At 44.0% G+C, this 21,077-nt stretch overlaps 1 protein-coding gene across 1 annotated transcript; it reads right to left on the bottom strand.

Moving 5' to 3' along the window:
• Window positions 1-816: 816 nt before the first annotated feature.
• Window positions 817-6,133, bottom strand: LOC135544738 (actin-related protein 2/3 complex subunit 5-like protein). The gene is made up of 4 exons (XM_064972602.1): window positions 5,717-6,133; window positions 4,014-4,085; window positions 1,696-1,872; window positions 817-1,484 (listed from the first exon to the last, which is right to left on the bottom strand). Exons 1-4 carry the CDS (start codon window positions 5,855-5,857, stop codon window positions 1,422-1,424), a joined length of 453 nt encoding a protein of 150 aa, XP_064828674.1. The 5' UTR covers window positions 5,858-6,133; the 3' UTR covers window positions 817-1,421.
• Between the last annotated feature and the right edge of the window lie 14,944 nt (window positions 6,134-21,077).

Here is a 21,077-nt window from a genome sequence, read left to right on the forward strand (position 1 = left end):
TTGTTGCTGACAGCATAATTCAGTTTAGCCGATATATTTCTCGAAGGGGTTTATGTAGACATGTTGTTGATGTGTCAATGGTAGTTATGTCTATGTATCTGTTTAAAATTAGCCACCCCTGGGTGGCTGCCAGATGTAATTTGGAGCTTAATGTTTCTGGTTAAGCATATAGGAGGCAGCTTTCATTAATTTGTTTCCTCTTTTGTTTACTGCCGCTAACACAACTTCACACATTTAATCAAATTTAACCTTTTACACCAAATTTGCATCCTGATGTCCTACCCTGAAATTGACAGTTCACAAATATACATGATTTTGCACTTAAGGGCTATTGTCACGCAAACACCCAATTGACCCCTATGCACTTCTTGTTATCATCTAGCTCCACTTCGCCCTCCGGTAGACTAAATGGAATTTTCACCATATTGTAATCCTCACAGCTCTCCACAAGTGCATAGGGCAGCCTGGGTTACTGAAAATACTCTGCTTCGTGCTTGCTCGTAGAATATGCAAACTAAAAATAATTTATACTCTTTGGATGACTGATTTTTGCTCTGGAACTAAAGTTTGTAGATTCCCAAGAATATTAGCCCCTAGTGTGGAAAGAGCAGTTCGCCACACATGCTATGGTTGTGTTCAATCTAAACAGGAATACAGGTTCCACAGCCAAATTCACTACCACTATTCTAAATATACAAAACGGCACTTTACAGCCACCCCAACTGTTCCCCCACCAATCAGTTCTGAAAATATCCTATTGTGATTGGTCAAAATAACACAATTTGGCTCCCATAGAGAGGGCAAATGACAAGGACACTTGTTTCCAGGTTTATTGCAGCAGGCACTTCACAACAAAATCCCCCATTGTTAAATATACCCCACCCTGCATACCAATTAATTGAATCTCAATCTCTTTATATTAAAATGTACTTCTGTCTGTACAAAAATGACAATGAGAAAAAAATGAAATACTACACTAACATATCAGACATACACTCGCAGGCACACTGAATGTCACACACACACACACACACACACACTGGTATAAAGGTCCAGCACCACTTCATGTACACCCTTCCTTTGACCGGCCATGTTCATGTCTCTTTCCCTTCCTTCCCCACCCTCAAAGAAACATGCTGATGCTTCTCAATGGTATTAGAACAGAAATGCAATAAAGATACTGCTTTACTGGGTAAAAATGATACTCCTATACATGAACACATATCCTTTCCTAAATTACAGCGATCCCATACATTTTCCAACTAAAAATAAATGTTCCCTTTGTGTTTTGTCTTTAACTTATGTAGTTTAAGGGTTTTTTCAGTAAGAAATTGTGATAATCTACTTTCCCTTCCACAGAAGGCAGTCACTCCTCTTGCCAGTGGTCATCCGAGACACTCCACGTGATAAAGCCCCTCCCTTCAAACGGTCTTTCGGGCCGTCAGAACTCGTACGATTGACCCTAAGCCCCCAACTGCGAAAGCCTGAGTGAAGAAAGAGAGGAAGAAACATGATTAAACACAGGTGGCACCTTAATTGGGGAGGACGGGCTCATACTAATGGTTGAACATGGCTTTGGGTTTGATACCATCATGAGCCAAACTCCCCTCAGTAGCTTCCTGTGCATCATATTTCCATGAACATTAGATGGACTAGAGTTTAAAGATTGCACAAGTTCAGATATAGCTTTCACACCTTTTCGTGCCACTGTAGGAGAATCGCACTGCTATTGTCGGAGGGCTTCTCGAAGCCTCTATATATGTACTTCATAAGCAGGTCCACCCCGCTTCTGTCAAGAGACTTGACGGCTGGCTCAATATCACTTGACTTAAATGATGTCAACACTCTCAGCACTATTGCCAGAGCCCTTTCCTGAAAGACAGAACAAGACAGCAAGAAAGTATGTTTACAAAAGTTATTCACACCAGTACAGATTCCCAAGAGAGGCAACGTGTTTGGGATGCTTGCTAAGCCTCTCCTGCAATGAGCTAGCATTCTAAACCAATGTTAATATAGACTCCAAGCACACTTCATGACCAAAACCATGTGGACACCTGCTCGTCAAACATCTCATTCCAAACTCATGGGCATTAATATGGAGCTTCCCCCCCTTTGCTGCTGTAACAGCCTCCACTCTTCTGGGAAGGCTGTCCACGAGATGTTGGAACATTGCTGCAGGGACTTGCTTCCATTAAGCCACGAGCATTACATTACATTTCATTTAAGTCATTTAGCAGACGCTCTTATCCAGAGCGACTTACAAATTGGTGAAGGGGGGGGGGGGGGGGGTGAGAAGGATTACTTTATCCTATCCTAGGTATTCCTTGAAGAGGTGGGGTTTCAGGTGTCTCCGGAAGGTGGTGATTGACTCCGCTGTCCTGGCGTCGTGAGGGAGTTTGTTCCACCATGTGATTGGGCTCGCAGTTACCATCCTAAAGGTGTTCAATGGGGTTGAGGTCAGGGCTCTGTGCAGGCCAGTCAAGTTCTTCCACACCAAACTCGACAAACCATTTCTGTATGGACCTACGCTTGTGCACTGGGGCATTGTTATGATGAAACAGGAAAGGAACTTACCCAAACTGTTTCCACAAAGTTGGAAGCACAGAATTGTCTAGAATGTCATTATAATGTTAATGCTGTATAATGATAATGCTGTAATGTTAAGATTAGCCTTCACAGTAACCAAGGGGCCAAGGCCAAACCATGGTAGACAGCCCCAGACCATTATTCCTCCTCCACCAAACTTTACAGTTGGCACTATTTGGGCAGGTAGCGTTCTCCTGGCATCCACCAAACCCAGATTGGTCCTTCGGGAAAAAAGAAAGAGTCCAATGGCAACGAGCTTTACTCCAGCCGCCGCTTGGCGATCTTAGCTGCTCGGCCACGGAAACGCATTTCAAGAAGCTCCAGACAAACAATTATTGTGCTGACGTTGCTTCCAGAAGCACCATCGAGAGCATCACTGCCTGGTATGGCAACTGCGCGGCCTCCAACCACAAGGCACTACAGAGGGTTGTGCGAATGACCCAGTACATCACTGGGGCCAAGCTTCCTACCATCCAGGACCTCTATACCAGGCTGTGTCAGAGGAAGGCCCTAAAAATTGTCAAAGACACCAGCCACCCTAATCATAGACTGTTCTCTCTGCTACCGGAGCACCAAGTCTAGGTCTAAGAGGCTTCTAAACAGCTTCTATCCCCAAGCCATAAGACTCCTGAACATCTAATCAAATGGCTACCCAGACTATATGCCCCCCCACCACCACCCCTCTTTACACCACTGCTACTCTTGTTGTCAACTATGCGTAGTCACTTCAATAACTCTACCTACATGTACATACTACCTCAACTAACCGGTGCCCCCGCACATTGACTCTGTATCGGTACCCCCATGTAAATAGTCTCGCTATTATTGTTTTACTGCTGCTCTTTAATTACTTGTTACTTTTCTCTTACTCTTGTCCGTATTTATTGAAACTGCATTGTTGGTTGGGGGGCTCGTAAGTAAACATGTCACTGATCATACCAGTTGTATTCGGCGCATGTGACTAATAACATTTGATTTACGTTTGGAACTCTGTAGTGAGTGATGAAACGGAGGTCAGATGATTTTTACGCACTACAGCACTCAGCAGTTCCGTTCTGTGAGCTTGTGTGGCCTACCACTTCGCAGCTGAGCCGTTGTTGCTCCTAGACGTTTCCACTTCACAATAACAGCACTTACAGTTGACCGGGGCAGCTCCAGCAGGGCAGAAGTTTGACGAACTGACTTGTTGGAATGGTGGCATCCTATGACGGTGCCACATTGAAAGTTATTGAGCTCTTCAGTAATGCTTTTCCAATGCCAATGTTTTATCAGGTCGATTGCATGGCTGTGGGCTTAATTTCATACACCTGTCAGCAACGGGTGTGGCTGAAATAGCCGAATAAACTAATTTGATGGGATGTCCACATACTATTGTGTACCTTCCCACAAAGTTACATGAATTTCAGATGAAAGTCTTGGCCCCTCACCTTTATTGCTGGATTCTTAGTGTTGAGAGGAGGGTTCCGCAGAGCAAGGTGAAAAGCTGTCATCGTGTCTCCTGTGCATTAGTCGGTTAAGGAACTTGACACCGTCTATTGCCATATCCTAAATAGGTTTGAAGGGCAGGAACATTGTACTTCTCCACATTTCCCCCCCCGCCACCAGAGGCAAAAGAGTAAGAAAAGGAGAGCCACGCTAGGCGCTCAGATGCAATCATTTCAGAACCAATGTTTTGACAGACAAGCAGTCTTCATCAGGGTATAATGACAACCTAATGCTGGTCACTAATTGATATACATTTAAAAGACACACAGGTGCCTGCAATCATAGCCAGGTGTGGCTTGGTTGATTTACAGAAATGGAGAAAAAAAGCAAACATCCCGCCATATAATCATAGAAACAAACATTTACAATGGATAGCAAAAATATAATAAGAAGAATGGCTTCAGATCAAAAGTCTACATTGAGACTAAAGGGAGCAAGGGTCTTTAAATGAAAGATCCAGGTGACATCTCATTTTAATAAATTGTCAGTCACCCCCTCTCCTAGGGAAGGTTATGTGTTCAATGCCGATATACCGAGGGAACGAAATGGAGTGGTTTGCTTCCAAAAAGTGGGCTGCAACTGGGTACGTCAAGTTTTTGCAGCTAATGGTGCTACGATGCTCAGATTCTTTTCACCAAATCAAATTGTATTAGTCAAACACATATTTAGTAGATTTAGCAGTAGCTAAATGGTTGTGTTCCTAGCTCCAACAGTGCAGTAGTATCTAATAGTTCACAAATCTAAAAAATACAAAATATTGGGACGAGCAATGTCAGTGGCATTGACTAAAATACAGTAGAATAGAGTACAGTATATACATATGAGATGAGTAAAGCAGTATGTAAAGTGGCCAGTGATTCCATGTATATAGGGCAGCAGCCTCTAAAGGTGCAGGGTTGAGTAGCCAGGTGGTAGCCGGCTAGTGAGAAGCAGACCGACATCACAGAGGGTGTTGATGCCATTGACCCTATCTAATACGAGATCCATTTCAAGAGCTCACAGAGGTGTCTGATCATACACAGCCGGTTCCAGCTCACCTGACCAGAGTTGTACCTCCTCAAATAGAGAAAGATGACACACCGAGAATGAAACGCAGAGAGATAGCTATTGTTTCTCACAATGTGAGGAACAATTGCTAACAATAGCCTCAAGCAAATCCTCTACTGGTGTCATTGCCCTGAATGTGGCTCACTCGAAATAAACATCCCTCATAAGAGGGCCATGAAGAACCTCCTGCAACTCCTATCTCACCCAAATCAAACGGCATAGTGATTCCCTCATTAACAGTGCAGCAGCTGCTGGTGCTTTGCATGCTAGCTATAGACAACTATGTTTAGACATAACTAAGATACCTAGCTAACGAGTAGCTAGAGTCTCGGGTTCCAATAGCTCTGGAGGGCGCCCTGGTCTGGACCAGCGCTAGGATAGTTCAGACAGAGATATCCTCCATGCATTGGCTAACTAGCAACCTAAACCGATATAGTTGCATAACATCAGCTAGCAAGATGCATGTCAACACGAGCAGAAATTAAATGAGCATTTTGATTTGAGTTGAAAACAAATTCCATTATCAAATCACATCGGCTGTTAGCAAGCTAGCTAGCACATTTAGCTAACGAACATGGGGGCATGAACGTAAAGGATATATCCTGATGAGGTTTTCTATCTCCGTGCCGTCCGGTCCCTGATTATCGACAGCCTCATCGTGGTCATCAACGAATTTGTTCTCATCAAATTCATCTATGTCGAGTTTCCTGAATCGCGACGAAAGAGTGTTTTTCGCCATCAGAAATAGTAGCTAGCAAGCTAAAGCTAGTCCTACACACAGCGCTGTTGCGTTAACGCGAGCCAAGTACAGGGTACTTGCTCTGGATCGGTTCTCCTGCTATCTAGCAACCACCGTCTTCGCTAACGGTGTTCTGATTGTAATTTGTCTAGATAATATTATCTGCCAGTGTTACACACATTATTTCACCACCATGTACCTAGCTAAGTCGTTTGACACCCAATAGTGTTGCCTAAATTATTTTCACTCAGGTGAAGCCAGCGGCACCTGTCGTCACTTCCGAGTCAAATATATATTTGTAATCCTTCACAATAAGAGTACTGCTGCCATGACTGGGGCGTAACAGTAACGGATTACATTTAATCAGTTACATGCAAACCAATCACAAAAAAAACTAATTGTAATCCGATTAGATTATTTTACAAACTAGATTACTTCTTGGATTACTTTGACATTCAGAAAGGAGAAGAGAAAAAATGACACCACTGTTTTCTCAACTACATTCAATGCAGCATTGAAAAAAGGTACAAGTTTAAGTTGCACCTGAGCAAGTCTGACTACAAGTCAGAGACCACTATGATGATACAAGCATTTCATGGATCCTTTTTGTAGTCTTCTAATGCCTCAAGGGGAAAGCCATCCAAAAGTAATGGAAAGTAATCAGATAAGGTTACTGAGGTTGTAATCCCAAAGTTACGTTACTGATTACAATTTTGGACAGGTAACGAGTAACTTTAGCAGATTACATTTAGAAAGTAACCTACCCAACCCTGGATAGTGCAGTATACAGTAGTACACCATTGTCATTCTAAATTATTCTAGTCTTCAATCTTAATACATTTAGATTTTTGTGGCCAACTAATGGAATGTAAGGCACAACCCTGGGGCGTGTTCAGTACGACAGAACAGTGTGCAAAGTTGAATTTAACAGAAACAGTGGTGGCCCAGAGGGAGAAAGTGTTTGGGGTACTGCAAGAGTTTTGCGATTTCAAATCGTCACATCCAAATTGATCAGGTCACACCTCGCCACACCCACCAAATGGGAGCAAATGTACTCCAAAAGCTGTTGTTGAACGACGCACAGCGCTTTGGGGACACACGTAATTCAGTACAAACTGTCACGCAGCGTAGCAAACGTTGAACTGAACACACCCCTGATTTTGTGTTTGTCTATAGGCCTTCGCTATTCCTCCCTAGTTCAATTGATGCTTTTCCTCTGGTTGGCTGGGAAGTTGAGTAATGGGGCTGTTGGGAAAATGTAGCATAAGTTACCACTCAAATTCATATATTGCGTTTCGATACTCCATTTTCGTCTGACTGCAGAATTACTGATCTAAAAATCATCATGCAATCCAAATGGACTCTCTTAAATGCACTCATTGACCGAACTATATGCCTATGGATGCAAGAACCCAGACCGACAGTCGAAAGATTAAAGTGACAACCAAAGCATGAAGTGGAGGAAAACAACCGTAGCCTATATTTTTTGTTGTTGTTACTAATAGGATGAACATTTTAAAGATTTCTTCAAGAACCAATATTAAAGGAGCCAAATGTACCCTCATGTTCGAGGGGATACACCTGAGCAAGGTGCTAATGTTCACATAATGAGTTTGGGTACAAAGATGATTTACATATATCCTTGATCAGGTCAATTTCATCAAACATGCTGTGTATGCTTTTCCACATTTTGCTAGGTTACTCTAAAATGTATTCAATATTTTTTTCCAAATCTACAAACAATAGCCCATAATGATAAAACAAAAATTGTTTAGACTTTTTTTCAAATGTGTTCAACATAAAAAAATACATTTTTACATAAGTATTCAGACCCTTTGCTATCAGACTCCAAATTGAGCTCAGGTGCATCCTGTTTCCATTGATCATCCTTGAGATGTTTCAACTTGATTGGAGTCCCCCTCTGGTAAATTCAATTGTTTGGACACGATTTGGAAAGGCACACAGCTGTCTATTTAAGGTCCCACAGTCTAGATTTGATTGTTGCTGGGTGTTGTCGGCCGTCATCAGCACCGGCTTGTACCCTAAATGCCCTAAGCGCTCTCCTGGCCCCTTAAACTAAGTCTGAATTTGTCCTGCTAGGTGACCTAAACTGGGACATACTTAAGGTGCCTGACCTAAAGCAATGTTACTCCCTAAATCTTTCTCAGATTATTACCAATCCCACAAGGTATGACTCCAAACACCCAGAAAAGGCTACTCTCCTTGATGTTATCCTCACAAATAATGCTGATAGGTATCAGTCTGTTTTCTGTATGACCTTAGTGATCACTGTTTAACAGCCTGTGTTCGTAATGGCTGCTCAGTGAAACGACCTGTCCTGATTTGTCATAGACGCTTGCTAAAAAACTTTAATGAGCAAGCCTTCCTTCATGACCTGGCCTCTGTAAATTGGTATAGAATCAGCTTGATCCCCTCTGTCAGACGCTTGGACCTTCATTTTTATTTTCAGTGGTATTGTTAACAAACACGCCCCCATAAAGAAAATGAGAATTAAAAACAAGACTGTGATCTTGCAGAGTTATTCCACTTTCGCATTTGGCGAAAGGCCCGGCACACGCACACTCAAGCTGGCTGGCTATCGTTCAGTCAAATGAGAAATAAGTGTACTCAAGCTATCTGGAAAAAAAAAGTTAGTTACTTTAAGGAGCAGTTCTCTCTCTGTGGGTCAAACCCCAAGAAGTTCTGGAAAACAGTTAAAGAACAGGATAATAAACCCTCCTCCTCAGCACTGCCCATGTCCCTTAATGTTGATGATGTGGTTGTTACTGACAAGAAGCACCTGGCTGAGCTCCTTAATCACCACTTCATTAAGTCAGGATTCCTATTTGACACTGCCATGCCTCCTTGCTCTTCCAACATTTCCTCATCTCCCACCCCTTCTAATAGGCTGACCACACTGCTCGCGTCGTGTGCACGAGTGTAGCAAAATAAATGTAGAAATCTATGTTATTCAATTATTGCACCCACACTGCTCACGCGCGTCAACAAGTGTCTGCGTTGCCAAGGGCTAAAAATAGAACTCAGTCCTATTTCTGATGCAGATCGCGCTGCAAGTCCTGCCTCTCCGATCTCCTCATTGGTTTATAGAAGCCATCTCCTCATTGGGTGATTGAAAGAAGAACTGTTTTGCCGATCGGTGTAGTAATACTATGAAAGTTGAGATGCCAATCACCATATAAGTTCAAAGATGAAAAAGCCTGGGAGGAGGAGAGATGACTAGAAACTATTCGGTTGACCGTTTTATGTGTGGAATAATTGTCGGAGTAGAGGACCTTGTGCATTTCAGGTAAAATAACAACTCAGTGTTTATATCCCAGGACAAATTAGCTAGCAACAGCAAGCTAGCTAAATAGGACACATTAGCTAGCAAGTGCAAGCTAACTAGCTAAATTGCCATAAATGTGTAGGGGGACAAAATATATATATGTACGATGGCGCACGATGGCGCACTCGCGCAGCCGGTTTGGGTTCCGTGTAATGCAACTATCCTCGATGCTCCTCCCTCTTTTTCCCCTGGCCCACTACATAGGTTCTCCCTGCAGGTGGTCACTGAGTCTGAGGTGCTAAAGGAGCTCCTTAAACTTGACCCCAAAACAACATCTGGGTCAGATGGTTTAGACCTAATAATAATAATAATAATAATAATAAAGACAGTGCAAGTCAGAGCAAAAACCAAGCCATGATGCCAAAGGAATTGTGTGTAGAGACAGGATTGTGTCAAGGCACAGATCTGGGGAAGGGTACCACAACATTTCTGCAGCATTGAAGGTCCCTCAAAACACAGTGGCCTCCATCATTCTTAAATGGAAGAAGTTTGGAGTCACCTAGAGCTGGCCATCCAACCAAACTGAGAAATCGGGGGCGAAGTGCCTTGGTCAGGGAGTGACCAAGAACCCGATCTGGTGCAACCAATTACCTTCAGAAGTCACATTAGTTAAATAAAGTCCACTTGTGTGCAATCTAAGTGTCACATGATCTCTGTATATATACACCTGTTCTGAAAGGCCCCAGAGTCTACAAAGCAAGAGGCACCACCAAGCAAGCGGCACCCTCAAGACCAAGGTCCAAACAGGTCAGGGACAAAGCTGTGGAGAGGTACAGATCGGGGTTGGGTTATAAAGTAATATCTGAAATTTTGAGCATCCCACAGAGCACCATTAAATCCATTATTAAAAAATGGAAAGAATATATCACCACAACAAACCTGCTAAGAGAGGGCCACTCTGGTCAGATGAAACTATAATTTCGCTTTTTGGCTATCAAGGAAAACGCTATGTCTGACGCAAACTCAACACCTCCCGAGAACCCCATGTTTCTCACTATCCCGAGAACCCCATGTTTCTTATTGGCAGGGACTGGGAAACTGGTCACAACTGAAGAAATGATGGATGGCGCTAAATACAGAGAAATTCTTGAGGAAACCTCTTTCAGTCTTTCAGAGATATGAGACTGGGACGGAGGTTCACCTTCCAGCAGGACAATTACCATAAGCATACTGCTAAAGCAACACTCGAGTGGTTTAAGGGGAAACATTTAAATGTCTTGGAATGGCCTAGTCAAAGCCCAGACCTCAATCCAATTGAGAATATGTGTTATGACTTAAAGATTGCTGTACACCAGCGGAACCCATCCAACTTGAAGGAGCTGGAGCAGTTTTCCTTGAAGAATGGGCAAAAATCCCAGGGGCTAGAAGTGCCAAGCTTATCGAGACATACCTCAAGAGACTTGCAGCTGTAATTGCTGCAAAAGGTGGCTCTACAAAGTATTGACTTGGGGGGGTGAATATTTATGCACGCTCAAGTTCTGTTTTATTGACTTGGGGGGGTGAATATTTATGCACGCTCAAGTTCTATTTTATTGACTTGGGGGTGGGTGAATATTTATGCTCAAGTTTTTAGTGTTTTTGTCCTATTTCTTGTTTGTTCCACAATAAAACATATTTTGCATCTTCAAAGTAGGCATGTTGTGTAAGTCAAATGATACAAACTTTAATTCCAGGTTGTAAGGCATCAAAATAGGAAAAATGCCAAGGGGCTGAATATTTTCGCAAGCCACTATTGCCCATGTGCCTCACTCTAATAATTTGGTCTCTTTCCTCTCATAACTTAGCCTACTGTTCTGAATTGGTGGTGCACATGTAGCCTATAGCCTGTTTTAAAGAAATGCCATTATCGAATATTGTAAGAGCTTTCATTGTCTGCTTATATGGCCCCTATATTTATCCTACGGTTCTGACTTAGTGTACAGGGAGAATACTTTTAGAACAACCTGTGTTCTGAATTCTGTCGCTGTACATTTAAAAAGTGCTGAACAAGAAGTTATCTACATCCGTCTTAGCTCGCTCATTAATGTCTTCATCAAAATTACAGATTGCCTCATCCGCTCATCGTTCCCTTATGCCATAGTTTGTACATCTCAATTATCAGTAGAAACCACATTTGTTTATTTTAAGCAAGTCAGCCATATCAGCTATGTTTTTTTAAAGGCAGTAAATGAGGCTGAGTTAACTTTTTCGCTGCCAGACAATGCTCCTCTGATATCACTGCTACACCTGGCTAAGTTCTCTCTCCATGGTGCTGAAAAGAAAGCTCTGCTGTTGGGACAGCTTTATGTAGGCCCTAACAGTTTGTGGGCACCGTTTGTCACCGTTTATCTTGCAATAAATGTATTGTTTAGTGTTGTGTAGTTGCTTTGCTGGCATTCATCCACTCGCAACATACACTATATGTGGAAAAAGGGGAGGGGTCTGAATACTTTCGGAATGCACCGTATAGTGTATGTTGCGAGTGGATGAACGTGCATGTGTAGCCTAGTAAAGGAGCCCTTCGAAGTGATTGTTTGACTATCAGATGAAAACATCATGACTGGTTGTGTTTGCCACAAAAGTTAAGTGACAAATCTTTACGACAAGGCCAACAGAGATCCTATTTATGTTTGGTGTGCACATATAGGAGGTCCAGTATGGGGGTACTGGAAGTTAGTGCACTGATAGTCTCCTGGCATATTTAGCAAAACACATTGAGCAAGGCAATGACGTATGTTGAGTTATCCACAGAAAGAGCAAATGTGACACTTTCCCCCAACAAATTTGTCAATGCTTCAGTTTTTTCTTTAGTGTGTATATATCCATCTGCCACAGTTATCAGTGCATCCTGAGGAATGGTGTTTTGTGCAGAGATTCTATCTTGAAAACATAGGGGAGGATTGGAAACGGAAACTGTTGGAAACGGTCTATTCCTTCTCACAATAAAATGTCAATGTGGATTATTTGTTCTAGTTTTATTCAGTGTTCTATTGTTTATCACGCAAACACCCTATAGTGCGCTACATTCAATCTCTACAAACTCATGTTTATCATACAGTACGCTACCACCACCTAGTGGCAGAAGGTCTTCTTGACGCCCCATTCTGAAACCCTGCTGTGATATTTCTATCTTCCTCTCAGACCCGAGTGGACATTCCGTGTGTGACCAGTGCAAGCCAGAGTAACAGGGACCCCACTGTGACCAGTGCAGGGATGGATTCTACAACGCTGTCAGCATCTGCCTGCCCTGCAACTGCAGCGGGAACGCCGACCCCGGGACCTCACCCACGCATCTGTAACTCAGAGACCGCCCACTGCCTGAGCTGCGTCTACAGCACCACAGGGAAACACTGTGAGCACTGTGCAGAGGGCTACGTGGGTAGTGCCATCATCCAGAGTTGCGAAGGTCAGAATCATTTTAGAATAATTATCATCGTCATCTTTGTTCAATCAAGCACCTTTTTAATGAGGCAAACCAGAGTGCTTGAAGGCATTAACTCTGTCAGAGTTACAGTTAACTCTCTTACTGTCTGTGTTAAATCAAATCGACATTTCACCACTGCTCTATTTCACTATACATTTCCCTGAATATGTTCTTAACATATCATATATGTAATACACATTGTGGATTTCGTCACTACACACAAATACAAACGCTTCTGCATCTCACCGCTAGGGATATCTACATTTCCTTGTTGTAAGCAAACAACAATATCCAGAATTTCAAGCGATTACAGGACGTAGAACCACCCCGGTGGATACAGTTGATTTGGAGAAATATCTATTTGTATCCATCCCTTTCAGCCAGAGGATTTTGAAATGGAGCTGAAGTCTCAACTTATGGGGAGCCCAAGTCGTTGAACATTGAAAAGTGATGCTATTCCATTGATTTTCCTCTTCACCTTCAAAGAGGAAGAAGTTGAGCTGAGGTATCTCAAATTAAAATCTAGCTAGCTAGCTAGCTCTCACATTCCAAAGCAAATCAATGTAATTAGCCAGATGCTATCTGGCGATGTGATTTGTAACTTCGCAAGCTAATGTGTCTAGCCGTGTCTGAATCCTGGCTTAGGAAGAACACCAAAATTCTTCTTCAAAATCTTCATCCCTAACTCCAACATTTTTAGACAAGATAGAATGGCCAAAGGGGGCGGTATTGCAATCTACTGCAAAGATAGCCTGCAGAGTTCTGTCCTACTATCCAGATCTGTACCCAAACAATTTGAACTTCGACTTCTAAAAATCCACCTCTCTAAAAACAAGTCTCTCATCATTGCCGCCTGCTATAGACCAGCCTCTGCCCACAGCTGTGCTCTGGACACTATATGTGAACTGATTGCCCCCCATCTATCTTCAGAGCTTGTGCTGCTAGGTGACCTAAACTGGAACATGCCTAACATCCCAGACATCCTACAATCTAAGCTTGATGCCCTCAATCTCACACAAATTATCAATTAACCAGACCTGACTGCCCTTAACCAACACAAAAAAACATCCTATTGCATTCTGCGTTAGCATCGAACAGCCCCTGTGATATGCAACTTTTCAGGGAAGCTAGAAACCAATATACACAGGCAGTTAGAAAAGCCAAGGCTAGCTTTTTCAGGCAGAAACTTGAGTCCTGCAACACAAACTCAACCAAGTTCTGGGACACTGTAAAGTCCATGGAGAATAAGAACACCTCCTCCCAGCAGCCCACTGCACTGAAGATAGGAAACACTGTCATCACAGATAAATCCACTATAATTGAAAATTTCAATAAGCATTCTTCACTGGCTGTCCATGCTTTCCACCTGGCTACCCCTACCCCGGTCAACAGCACTGCAACCCCCACAGCAACTCTACCAAGCCTTCCCCATTTCTCCTCCCAAATCCAGACAGCTGATGTTCTGAAAGAGCTGCAAAATATGGACCCTTACAAATCAGCCTGGCTAGACAATCTGTACCCTTTCTTTCTAAAAGTATCTTCCAAAATTGTTGCCACACCTATTACTAGCCTGTTCAACCTCTCTTTCGTGTCATCTGAGATTCCCAAAGATTGAAAGGCTGCTGCGGTCATCCCCCTCTTCAAAGGGGGGGACACTCTTGACCCAAACTGCTACAGACCTATATCTATTCTACCCTGCCTTTCTAAGGTTTTCGAAAGCCAAGTCAACAAACAGATTACTGACCATTTTGAATCCCACCATACCTTCTACGCTATGCAATCTGGTTTCAGAGCTGGTCATGGGTGCACCTCAGCCACGCTCAAGGTCCTAAACGATATCTTAACTGCCATCGATAAGAAACAATACTGTGCAGCCGTATTCATTGATCTGGCCAAGGCTTTCGACTCTGTCAATCACCACATCCTCATCGGCAGACTTGAAAGCCTTGGTTTCTCAAATGACTGCCTCGCCTGGTTCACCAACTACTTCTCTGATAGAGTTCAGTGTGTCAAATAGGAGGGCCTGTTGTCCGGGCCTCTGGCAGTCTCTATAGGGGTGCCACAGGGTTCAATTCTTGAACCGACTCGCTTCTTTGTATACATCAATGATGTCGCTCTTGCTGCTGGTGAGTCTCTGATCCACCTCTACGCAGACGACACCATTCTGTATACTTCTGGCTCTTCTTTGGACACTGTGTTAACAACCCTCCAGGCGAGCTTCAATGCATACAACTCTCCTTCCGTGGCCTCCAATTGCTCTTAAATACAAGTAAAACTAAATGCACGCTCTTCAACCAATCGCTACCTGCACCTGCCCGCCTGTCCAACATCACTACTCTGGACGGTTCTGACTTAGAATATGTGGACAACTACAAGTACCTAGGTGTCTGGTTAGACTGTAAACTCTCCTTCCAGACTCACATCAAACATCTCCAATCCAAAGTTAAATCTAGAATTGGCTTCCTATTTCGCAACAAAGCATCTTTCACTCATGCTGCCAAACATACCCTTGTAAAACTGACCATCCTACCGATCCTCGACTTCGGCGCTGTTATTTACAAAATAGCCTCCAATACCCTACTCAATAAACTGGATGCAGTCTATCACCAAAGCCCCATATATTACCCACCACTGCTCTCGTTGGCTGGCCCTCGCTTCATACTCGTCGCCAAACCCACTGGCTGCAGGTCATCTACAAGACCCTGCTAGGTAAAGTCCCCCCTTATCTCAGCTTGCTGGTCCCCATAGCAGCACCCACCAGTAGCATGCGCTCCAGCAGGTACATCTCTCTGGTCACCCCCAAAACCAATTCTTCCTTTGGCCGCCTCTCCTTCCAGTTCTCTGCTGCCAATGACTGGAACGAACTACAAAAATCTCTGAAACTGGAAACACTTATCTCCCTCACTAGCTTTAAGCACCAGCTGTCAGAGCAGCTCACAGATCACTGCACCAGTACATAGCTCAGCTATAATTTAGCCCAAACAACTACGTCTCCCCCTACTGTCTTTATTTATTTTGCTCCTTTGCACCCCATTATTTATTTCTCTACCTTGCACATTCTTCCACTGCAAATCTACCATCCCAGTGTTTTACTTGTTATATTGTATTTACTTCACCACCATGGCCTTTTTTTGCCTTTACCTCCCTTATCTCACCTCATTTGCTCACATCGTATATAGACTTGTTTATACTGTATTATTGACTGTATGTTTGTTTTACTCCATGTGTAACTCTGTGTTGTTGTATGTGTCGAACTGCTTTGCTTTATCCTGGCCAGGTCACAATTGTAAATGAGAACTCGTTCTCAACTTGCCTACCTGGTTAAATAAAGGTGAAATAAATAAAACATGTTAGTTTGGTCATGTTACGTTAGCTACAGACTTTCACAGAGGCTAATTTGACTGTGTGTTCTATATAAAGTCCAATCCCATCAACATCAAGCTCAGCACCAGGAACAAGTGTAAGTCACCTTTGCTAAATTTTTACATGACACCAGAACGAGCAAATTCATATACTGGAGTTATGCATGAACAAGGTCCGTGTCTTGTTGTCAGAGTTGGTCTGTTTATAAGTAGGCTACAGTAGTTGTCTTGGATTTATGGAGGTTGATTGTTCATTCGGGAAAGGGGGTATTAGTAAGGAGGCGATGGTGTGGGTGACTGACTGGTGTCTGCTGACTGGTGTCTGCTGACTGGTGTCTGCTGACTGGTGTCTGCTGACTGGTGTCTGCTGACTGGTGTCTGCTGACTGGTGTCTGCTGGGGTGGGTATTGTGTGTGAAGGTTAGTATGATCTATTGACACGAGGGGGGTGGATATAGTACCTTGTTTGAGTGATGGGGACAAAGTAGTAAAATGTTGGCTAATCACTGACTACTGTGTGTCCTACAGACTAATTCTCCTGCTGCTGATGACGACACCAGCTTTAGTAGAAAAGAGCCTGTAGACCCATTGGATGAAAGCTTTCAGGCAGGAACAAGCTCAACATCATTAGACTCGGAAACAAGACAGGACAGCCAAAGGTATTTATGAAAGCACAATACCCTCTTGAGAAAACAAAATCCCCAATACACTAAACTGTCTTCAAGCCAAGTGCTCCTCAAACGTTAACTTCCTGACTGATGTCTTGAGATGTTGCTTCAATATATCCACAAAATGTTCCATCCTCATGATGCCATCTATTTTGTGAAGTGCACCAGTCCCTCCTGCAGCAAAGCACCCCCACCACATGATGCTGCCACCCCCGTGCTTCACGGTTGGGATGGTGTTCTTCGGCTTGCAAGCGTCCCCCTTTTCCCTCCAAACATAACAATGGACATTATGGCCAAACAGTTCTATTTTTGTTTCATCAGACCAGAGGACATTTCTCCAAAAAGTATGATCTTTGTCCCCATGTGCAGTTGCAAACCTTTTTATTGGCGGTTTTGGAGCAGTGGCTTCTTCCTTGCTGAGCGGCCTTTCAGGTTATGTCGATATAGGACTCGTTTTACTGTGGATATAGATACTTTTCTACCTGTTTCCTCCAGCATCTTCACAAGGTCCTTTGCTGTTGTTCTGGGATTGATTTGCCCTTTTCGCACCAAAGTACGTTCATCACTAGTAGACAGAACACGTCTCCTTCCTGAGCGGTATGACGGCTGTGTGGTCCCATGGTGTTTATACTTGCGTACTATTGTTTGTACAGATGAACATGGTACCTTCAGGCGTTTGGAAATTGCTCCCAAGGATGAACCAGACTTGTGTACATCTACCATTTTTTTGCTGAGGTCTTGCCTGATTTCTTTAGATTTTCCCATAATGTTAATCAAAGAGGCACTGAGTTTGAAGGTAGGCCTTGAAATACATCCACATTTACACATCTAATTGACTTAAATTATGTCAATTAGCCTATCAGAAGCTTCTAAAGCCAGTCATCATTTTCTGGAATTTTCCAAGCTGTTTAAAAGCAGTCAACTTAGTGTATATAAACTTCTGACCCACTGGAATTGTGATACAGTGAATTATGAAGTATAAGTGAAATAATCTGTATGTAAACAATTGTTGGAAAAATGGCTTGTGTCTTACACAAAGTAGATGTCCTAACCGACTTGCCAAAAATATAGTTTGTTAACAAGACATTTGTGAAGTGGTTGAAAAACGAATTTTAATGACTCCGAACTAAGTGTATGTAAATTTCCGACTTCAACTGTAGGTACAATTAGATCATTCAGTGTACATGTGTAACGACAATGAAAAGGTGCAATGAAATACAATGAGATCATCTATTTGAATGTCTTTTAACTTCTGAGAGTTGGCTTAACATTGGACCTGAGCTACCTAGCTAGCTATCAAGCATGTATGTGCAGAGTGGCAGCAGAGTTCAAATAACCTTTTTAGTTAATAAATACAATGTGAAACGTGATAACTATTGTATCCCTAACTAGCATTGACAAAGTTTATCCTTCTCTAATGAAACATCTATTTCCCTAATTTCTGAATCAAGCTTGTAATGTCAGTAGGCTCCAGTAGCCTATGCTTCGGAGAGGGAGGGGCAGGTAGCTTACACATGCACACACAGTGGCAAGGATTTTCAGCTGGCAGGCAAACACTGGAATACGTTTCTGAGTGACATAGTGAGGATTTTGCATAGGCACTTTGTTTAGCAGTTTTTTTGTGGGACTGAAAAAAATCCCCAGAACGTAAAATAACATTATTAACCAGTTTCCATGCTCTAAAAATATCAGTTCCGTTTCTGAATCGTATAGATCACCTACGTTCCCGGTTCTGATTCTGTTACTCCAAAAACAATCTGGCTTGTTTTTTTCCCCTGATCCGGTTCCAACCCCTGGTCAGTACTGGGTGTTTGAATTTGTGTGTGTGTGTGTACTGACGTGTGCACACTGGCGTACCGGATACCCCCGCACAGTGGAGGGGGTACGAGCATACGAGCTCTGGGGGCCCATGCACCTGACATCGATGTCAATTGTTTTAATAGAATAACTCATTTTGACAGTAACCCTCCAAAGAGCCATTCATAAGCCTTTCTTTAAATGCTTCATGTTTACTAGGATGAACCTATGTGCTGTTTTTCTTGGGCTTCTGGAATGTGACTGAAAAAGTGCACCAGGCCATGTTTTTTTTCTTTTCTTTTTTTTACTGAGGATATCGCTGAACGAATGCCGTGGTCAAGGTTACGACAGCGGCAGTGCAATGAGTGGAGCTCAGGTGTTCAGAATGGAGTGGAGCTCAGGTGTTCAGAATGGAGTGGAGCTCAGGTGTTCAGAATGGAGTGGAGCTCAGGTGTTCAGAATGGAGTGGAGCTCAGGTGTTCAGAATGGAGTGGAGCTCAGGTGTTCAGAATGGAGTGGAGCTCAGGTGTTCAGAATGGAGTGGAGCTCAGGTGTTCAGAATGGAGTGGAGCTCAGGTGTTCAGAATCGCACATCAGACCGAAAGCCTAATGCTTCTTAAGTAGTTCTTTGTGGGTTTTAGTTTAGAAAAGGATCTCTCCGCAGAAGCGACAGTTACAGGGATGGTAAAAACAGCTTGATTGCCGTAGCAACATCAGGGAAACTGGGCAGAAGGGAGTGGTGCTTCAGTTACAGCAGTTCTGCAACATCTTTAACTGCGCCTCTCATTCTCCTTCATTTCCCCTTTATAAATAGCACCTAAATAGCAGCTACAGTAAATACGGTAGGCTATATACTGTAGCTATAGATAGTAGGCTACACTGCATAACGAAACACACTATTTAGTTCAGGTCTTTGCACCCCATCACTGTAAGGTAATGTTTGTTTTACTCTGTGATTTACCCCTCCCAGTATGGGTTTTTGCCTGCCTCAATTACAACGCCTTTTGCCTATTCCCTGCCTGTACATTAGCCAGATTCCCTGCCTGTACATCAGATTTCCTGTTATCTACCTATTGCCTGATCTCCCGGACAACGTTACGAGCCTTTTCCCTGCCTGTACTGTTGTCTTTTTGGACCCCCTGTGTATGACCTTCTGCCTGCCCCTGGACCCAGCTATCTGCCTCCTCCTGTGTATGACCTTCTGCCTGCCCCTGGACCCAGCTATCTGCCTCCTCCTGTGTATGACCTTCTGCCTGCCCCTGGACCCAGCTATCTGCCTCCTCCTGTGTATGACCTTCTGCCTGCCCCTGGACCCAGCTACCTGCCTCCTCCTGTGTATGACCTTCTGCCTGCCCCTGGACCCAGCTACCTACCTCCTCCTGTGTATGACCTTCTGTCTGCCCCTGGACCCAGCTACCTACCTCCTCCTGTGTATGACCTTCTGTCTGCCCCTGGACCCAGCTACCTGCCTCCTCCTGTGTATGACCTTCTGTCTGCCCCTGGACCCAGCTACCTGCCTCCTCCTGTGTATGACCTTCTGCCTGCCCCTGGACCCAGCTACCTGCCTCCTCCTGTGTATGGTATGACCTTCTGCCTGCCCCTGGACCCAGCTACCTGCCTCCTCCTGTGTATGACCTTCTGCCTGCCCCTGGACCCAGCTACCTGCCTCCTCCTGTGTATGACCTTCTGTCTGCCCCTGGACCCAGCTACCTGCCTCCTCCTGTGTATGACCTTCTGCCTGCCCCTGGACCCAGCTACCTGCCTCCTCCTGTGTGTGACCTTCTGTCTGCCCCTGGACCCAGCTACCTGCCTCCTCCTGTGTATGACCTTCTGCCTGCCCCTGGACCCAGCTACCTGCCTCCCCCTGTGTATGACCTTCTGTCTGCCCCTGGACCCAGCTACCTGCCTCCTCCTGTGTATGACCGTCTGCCTGCCCCTGGACCCAGCTACCTACCTCCTCCTGTGTATGACCTTCTGCCTGCCCCTGGACCCAGCTACCTGCCTCCTCCTGTGTATGACCTTCTGCCTGCCCCTGGACCCAGCTACCTGCCTCCTCCTGTGTATGACCTTCTGTCTGCCCCTGGACCCAGCTATCTGCCTCCTCCTGTGTATGACCTTCTGTCTGCCCCTGGACCCAGCTATCTGCCTCCTCCTGTGTATGACCTTCTGCCTGCCCCTGGACCCAGCTACCTGCCTCCTCCTGTGGTCCTTTGCAATAAACGCCCCGCACTTGAAACCAGCTCTCTGTCTCCCCTCTGTGTTCATTACAGTGTTATGCTTCACATGAAAGAATTACGACCAAATAGGCCTACCAATAAACATTTAACCATTAGCAAGCAAAGCTATAGGCTACATACCCTGGCACCACTGAAAGCCTATCATAGAGTCGATGTCGCAATTTCAGCACCATGGGCATCGATCGGTAGTCTATACTTTGTGAGTGGCTGTTTGGTTGTTTTTTAGGGAGGGGGGCAGCCTTGCAGGTGGTACAGTGAAACAGTGATATGCCAGTGCGTGTGCCCATGGTTTTGTATGGTTGTGTGTGCATTTGAGAGTCGGTAGACAAGTGTATGAGAGTATGACATGTTATTTAACATATTATTGAGTGTGTATTCAGAGTGCATACGCGGTGTGTGAGGTGTTGA

This window comes from Oncorhynchus masou, chromosome 8 (assembly GCF_036934945.1).
Source record: "Oncorhynchus masou masou isolate Uvic2021 chromosome 8, UVic_Omas_1.1, whole genome shotgun sequence".
Lineage (NCBI taxonomy): Eukaryota > Metazoa > Chordata > Actinopteri > Salmoniformes > Salmonidae > Oncorhynchus > Oncorhynchus masou.

Bases quoted from the DNA above. Each gene is read 5' to 3' on its own strand.
- LOC135544738 (XM_064972602.1), bottom strand. From the start codon at position 5,857: ATGGCGAAAAACACTCTTTCGTCGCGATTCAGGAAACTCGACATAGAT. The intron at 4,086-5,716 runs TATCCTTTACGT...GACTAATGCACA, and splicing joins TAGAAAACCTCATCAGGATA to GGAGACACGATGACAGCTTT. The intron at 1,485-1,695 runs GTGTGAAAGCTA...TTCTTCACTCAG, and splicing joins TCCTACAGTGGCACGAAAAG to GCTTTCGCAGTTGGGGGCTT.